Here is a 6,564-nt window from a genome sequence, read left to right as displayed (position 1 = left end):
GGCATTTATAGGTGCTCGCTAACAGCACTTGCCCCAACAGTCGGTTATGGCTATCTTTGTCTTTGTTGTTAAATACAAGTGGAAGTGAATCGGATGAAGTGAAAGATGATGCCTGACGAACGATGATCGATAGGCGACGGTCGATGGCGACACAGTGGTGGCTGGTTGCGATTACGTGTGGCACGTGTCACTCGCTCCCACCCGCCTCGATTTCTCGCGGTGTCCCCCGGTCACCCAGGACCCACCCCCCACCACACGAACAGAGCCACCCTCCCCAGCGGCTGACATCCATCCCGCGCGCGCTCTCTCCCCTCCCCTCCCCAATAATCCCACAGCCACCCCCCAGAGCCAAGCAGTCGCGTTAACGGCACAACGCTCTCCTCGCATTGTGCCGTTATAAACGCGGCGGTGGCGGCGGCGGCGGCACAGACTTACACAGGGCACCTCATTATGATTGCGCTCATTAAAGCCAACGAGTTGAATTCCACCACGAATATCTCGTTCGGTGGCCAGATTTGTCGCGTCCCCGCTCACTTTTCGCCCGCGCGATAAGCTCCAGAGCGGCGGGGAGGAAGACACGGGTCACGGTGTAAATGTAACTCTGCACATTTGTTCGCGCACGGGACAAGGCCTCTTCCGCTTTACTCCACCTCGGTGCGGTGGAGGGACAACGCTCATCGAACCGAACCAGCGGGCTCATCGTATCCAGGAGGTCGCACGCCACCCGTGATATGATCGCGGGCGTGCACTCCTCTATGGGCGCCTCGCCCGCGTTGTCAGCAGCGGCAGCAGCTGGGGTGATCCGCAAGAAAGAACGAGGAGGAGGTGATCCTCCTGCCGTGCACTGCGCGCTGCGCGGGGCCCTGCACGTGAAACGTCTCGACGGGGACACGTGGCCCAGGTCCTCCTCCTTAACCACCTCGGCATCCTCCTCCACCACCACCTCCTCCTTCACGGTGGGGGCCGGGACCCGCTCGAACCGCCCCAGAACCGAGTCGGCCTCCTCCTACAATCGCGGCGACCTGCTGGAGGTACCACGTACCCTCTTCACGCATTTCGGCATCTACCTGGGGGATGACCGAGTCGCGCACTTCTTGCCCGACATCCTGCCCCTGCTCACCAGCGACCAGCAGCTCCTGTGCAAGGTGGTGACCAACACTCGGCTCATCCTGGGCTCCGTGGCTCGACGCGGCACCGTCAGGGTCGACTCGGTGGTCGACTTTGTGTACGGGGCGCCCCAGGTGCTCGTGAACGCGGCCGACCGGCTCGCCCACGAGCCCGCGGACGCGCGCCGACGCGCCTCCCTGCCCGGGGAGGTGGCGGCCAGGAGGGCCGAGAACTACTCGGGGGACACCGTCTACTCGCTGCTGTGGAACAACTGCGAGCACTTCGCCACGCACTGCCGCTACGGAGACGCGTGGAGCGAGCAGACCGAGCAGGTACGGAGAGAGAGAGAGAGCGAGCGCGCGCAGACGTTCGCGATGCGTTCCCTCCACGCTGGTCCGATCCACTCCGGTGGCGGGAGGCGTGGTTCTTCCGATTCTGCGATCGTTATAACACCAGCCCCCGGTAAACACGAGTAGCCGAACAAAGTCATCGTTGGTATGTATACAGCGTATACACGACAGCGTCTACATACCAACAATATGTACAGCGTATGCATGCCAACTGCGGTTCCAGAACCTCATGCTGCTCTTTAAGGACTGCTTTTTGTTGACATTATGCATTGCGGCTCTTGAAATAATGGGAGGGGGGGGGGGTTACCAAATTGCAAAACAATGGCTCTTGTTGCTTTGCTTTGCCGACCCCAGGTCTTAACGAAACCGCATCTCATATACTCTGTACACAATTTACAGATGATACAATTTACAGATGACTGTACTGCGTGTATATTTAAGAGGCAATCGAGGCATAGGCCAGGGAGACAGGCATTCGTAGAAAGAAGCCCGGCCGTGTAATGAAACCGGGGAAGCACGGATGGCTTGTGCGTACGGTGCGAAATAAGTTTATTTATGTAACAAGAGTTCCAGACTTGGGGGTCAGCAGAGGAGAATGTAACCGCGTGGATCCTCATCTGGTCACAGATGTATTAAACTTACCTACTCACCTACCATTTCATCACCACCACCACTATCATCACCATCAATTGTCATCATCGCCTACGCTCCGTTCCCGTGCATTTACAGACATCAGTGCACGCTCGCACTCGCGCGTACATATTCTGTTGAAGCACCCAGCACAGCAGAGCGAGTATGAAATGTGTAAATATGCGTTGCCGGATGATGTACAAATTAATAATGCACAGCCATTTGTCAATTTACTGTTGGCCGAATGCCTCTTCACGCTATGGAATCATCAGGGGTTATTTTGACCATACTTGACCACGCTGGTCGATGCTAATTGGTGGAGAGGGGATGCCCAGGATCTCGGCAATCGAACTCGGGTAGCCGGATTCCTAGTGCCACGCTAACCACCGTCGTCACCCAATAAGTAACTCGAAGAACGAGTGAATCGCAAACAAGCCCGTACCTTGCTGCTAATTAATGAGCACACAGCTGCGCGTTAATCAATTAACACCAATGATCGTAATCGCGCTGGCACACACCGCGGGGGGCGGGTCGGGGGGGGGAGGTATGGAACGATGAATGGAATTGACCCGATTAACCACGAACATTGTTGCCTAATAAAGCTACCATCAATAACCGTACTGTTTACCGACAATTAGTGTGTCTCTTTCACCCATTGCCGAGAATTGACACCACGTAGATGTAGGTTCATTTTCGGATGCTCTTGTACTGGAAGTGTTTCTCGGGAGCTGAGTGTCAATGCCACAGCTCCACTCCAAACGTAATTTGATTCCACCTGTATGGTTGCATTTGCCAGTAGTTTAATGCTATTGTAAGAATAAACAAAAGCATTTGAACGGCCTTTTTTTGTAAATCGTGTTGTGCTTCTATATTAAAATATTTGGGCTCTGCTTGTTTGTTGACATGTCAGTCGCCCCGCATTACATGAGAGGTGCTCTCTCACAAATACTTTATTTTCATTGGCGTAGTGTAGTTGGCATGAGCTCTGTCCCAATTATTCCATTCTTCATAGTCTGGTGCCTCCAGTACAATCCACGTGGGCCCTGGTGCAATTGCACTGCCTGCACACTCGATAGCTACGCCACTAACCCACCTTGTCCCCAAGGGACTGTGAGATGAATCCTTGTATGCATTACACATAAAAAAAAAGTTGCATTCGTGTGATTTTCGAAGTCAAAAGAACCCTTCATATATGTTAAAATGTTCATATAATAGCAGTCTTATAAATGTTGTTTTTGTATCTGGAAATACAGAAATGAGGATCGTTGATACATACTTATGACCCGCGATGTTCCAGCAACACAATGAGTTTGTAGTGTATGTCATCACAGTCCACCAGGGTGGTGGACATGATGCAGATGCGGGAGGTGGTGGGGGGAGGTGTAAAGACTGTCCCTCTTAGCATTCGTCTGTCAACGTCTTGGTGCAGTTCTGCTCGTTCCTCAAGAGGTGCGTCAGGGACAAGCGCAGCGTCTTCGTGGGGGCCACCCTGGGCCTCTCCCTGACCTTCTACTGCGGAGCGTCCCTTCTCTTCGCCATCATCACCTTCGTCATCTCGCTGCTCATCTGGATGGCCGGATGACCGACACGCAAACGCCAAGCCACGAGCAAAGTTGACCTTTCCTCCGCAACACTCGCCACGTTTAGCAGAGAATATCCACCCAACCGCTGGGTAACAGTTTTGTTACAGACCAAAAAACACCCAAAGTTTAATTTCTTCCAGTGCCTTGAATGTGCCTTTATTTGACTCGGCCATTAATAATCCGGAATCTCAAATGTTATATTCTGCAACTGAGCTCACGTGCACGTGTACAGCCCTTGTGTGAATTCCCTGCTGGATAAGGCCCTTCCTGGTGCCGTGTGAGTCGTGGAGGATTATTTGACCATACTTCACGCAAGTTAGGGGGGGGGTGCACAGAAGTATAGTACAACAATGGATTTTGCAGCACTGTCCACTAATGTAGCCTTGGATTCATATTTACAAGATGTATTATTATATAAAGCAATTTATATATTGTATGTAAAATTGCCAAAGTTTCACATTACTTGTTTGTGCATATAAAATGTCAGCTGCGTGGCCTTATGAACGGTATTTTTCATCGCAGGTACAAGATGATGTGGTTGTACTTGAAAAACAATGCAATATATATGCGTGTAGGAGAGGGCAAATGTTACATTGGGAAGTTACTTACGGCATAACGTTCAGTCGGTGGAATTGACTGACACGGCAAATCTTGATTTGAAGCTTTTGTGACTGCAGGAATCCATACTCTTTGGTTCTTTCGGTAAAGTCACGTAGGTAGAAAAATAAAATAAAACAAATAATAATACATCACGAAGTTTCGATCGCAACACAAGCGGTCGTCCTCAGGCGGAAAAAAGAATCCAGCAGTTCCACAAAAAACAATCCAGTGATTTTACCGAAAGAACCAAAGAGAATGGATACGGCAAAGCTGAAAATTGGGGACGTTGTACGACTCAATATGCGTGATGCCACGGTGAAACCTCAACGTAGGCAAGTTCCTTGACCCTAGATTTGAAGCTTTCGTGACTGCAAGGATTCATACTCTTAGTTCTTTCGGTAAAGTCACGTAGGTTAAAAATGAAATTAAAATTATTATTTTATTTTTTATTAATTTTAATTTCATTTTTTACCTACGTGACTTTACCGAAAGAACTAAGAGTATGCGTTCCTTGACACCAGCGAGTCAACCCTCTAGCGCGACCGTGCTCTCAGGGTGGGGGGGTGGAGGGTCACGGCAGTGTTAACGATAAACAAAACATGAAACAATCGCATGTTGGTTCTTTCGGTAAAGTCACGTAGAAAGAAAATAAATTAAATAATATAAATTCTTTTCTTTCTCCGGGACTTTACAGAAAATAAATTAAATTATATAAATTATTTTCATTCTCCGGGACTTTACCTTAAGTACCAAAAAGTAATTCCTGCAGTCATGAAAGCTCCAAATCTAGATGAAACAATCGTTCAATGATACACAGAATGAGTTACGCTCCCCCGTCTGCTTTTGTCTATTTTGCGTTAAGCTGAACATCGGAGTTAAAAGCTGCGACGTCCATCGCTTAATTGCACTCATATTTGTTTCAACATCTTTTGACTTGAATGATCATTCAGATGTTTAGGGGGGTGGGGAGGGTTGGGCTGAGCCCATTAGCATCAGGAGGGATAAGGGTGCTCAGCAACCACGTCCGACAGCGCCGATGGGATGGTGGTACTGAACCGATCGCTACACATCTCATCACGGCAACACAGCTCGGTGCTCTGATGCCACTAATATTGCATGCACCTGGGTAACGTGTACACAAAGTACTCGCGCACCTTTATGGAAACAGGCGGTTAAAAAAAAAAACAGACAGACAGAACCCGTGCACGGGCTCTCAAAGGGGGCAGAGTCACAACCAAGATGTCACCTTCACCACATCTGCTCTCTGGCTTCCAGAGTCACGAAGTGATCTTTTTAATGAGGGTGTTTGCCATGGGCATGGCTTCATCTTAGGCAGATCTGCCCCGGTCCTCGGCAAACCCGGAAAATATGTCCGCGGTCGGGCACACTACGTCTTGGCAAGCCTTTCGCTGGGGCTTTAGCTGCTTGTCACGTGCCACCGGTGACCTGGGGTGGAAAAAACATTAAATGAAATATGAAACCCATTGCAAAAGTAGCTTTAGGAAAGTAGTTATTTCGGCAGGTGTGGTTGCTAAATTCGTTGTCACTTAAAAAATATAAACTGTATATACAACCCATTGACAATTCAGTGTTGGATAAAGCCTCTGTTTCCTCTCGCACTGCGTCAATTGTAGAGTTTGGTTAAACATACTTCACCATGCTGGGTAATACGGGTTTGGTGAAGGTAGGAATCCTGGACCGGTTCCGATATCACTCAATGGGAATCAAATTCGTGCCAGCGGGTTCACAGCGGCGCATTGCGGTCCCGAACCCACCCCTTGTTGCAGTCAGAATTAATTAAATGGTTAATGTTGAAACTGTTGTTTGTAATTGGAGAGGGTTTGGCAAGAGCGAGTTGTCTCGAGCTAAATAAAATCAAGCAAAGGGAGTAAAAAATGCACGCACACAAAATATCTGCAGCAATTCCAAACATAGACGTACGCTTTTCTCATTGAATGTTATATTTCCCTGTCATTGAGATATTCCAGAATCTACTCTCTGAAGTGAATCATATGTTTCAGCATATCAATTAACTATTTCATTAGCATTGTGTATCTCGGTGATACGCTTTACACATTCCACGTTAATTCCGTATGCTGTATTAAACCCAAGAAAATGTATAAAATGCTATACGTTTAACTTTCACGGACTTGTTATTACGGTGTGCATGCACAGCTCTCTCACTTTAGAGTATCCCAGAGATATATTTTATGATCATTAACGGCGCAGTTGTAAATGTTTGGGTTGGGAGAAATTGATAGCGATCCTGGCGCAAGAGGCGTGCTCGCTCTGGC

The 6,564-nt window shown here is 48.8% G+C and overlaps 1 protein-coding gene across 1 annotated transcript; it reads left to right on the top strand.

Moving 5' to 3' along the window:
• The first annotated feature begins 357 nt into the window (after positions 1-357).
• On the top strand, positions 358-6,409 carry LRAT (lecithin retinol acyltransferase). The gene is made up of 2 exons (XM_061552342.1): positions 358-1,439; positions 3,517-6,409. The coding sequence occupies exons 1-2, from the start codon at positions 732-734 to the stop codon at positions 3,667-3,669; spliced, it is 861 nt and encodes a 286-aa protein (XP_061408326.1). The 5' UTR covers positions 358-731; the 3' UTR covers positions 3,670-6,409.
• The last annotated feature ends 155 nt before the right edge of the window (positions 6,410-6,564 follow it).

This window comes from Lethenteron reissneri, chromosome 16 (assembly GCF_015708825.2).
Source record: "Lethenteron reissneri isolate LAM-NWPU_2019-01 chromosome 16, ASM1570882v1, whole genome shotgun sequence".
Taxonomy (NCBI): domain Eukaryota; kingdom Metazoa; phylum Chordata; class Hyperoartia; order Petromyzontiformes; family Petromyzontidae; genus Lethenteron; species Lethenteron reissneri.
This window is presented reverse-complemented; position numbering and strand designations above follow the sequence as displayed.

What these genes read in the sequence shown, in the direction of transcription:
- LRAT (XM_061552342.1), top strand. Translation starts at nt 732, where the DNA reads ATGATCGCGGGCGTGCACTCCTCTATGGGCGCCTCGCCCGCGTTGTCA. An exon ending in GGAGCGAGCAGACCGAGCAG is followed by an intron (nt 1,440 to 3,516) that starts GTACGGAGAGAG and finishes GTCTTGGTGCAG; the next exon opens with TTCTGCTCGTTCCTCAAGAG.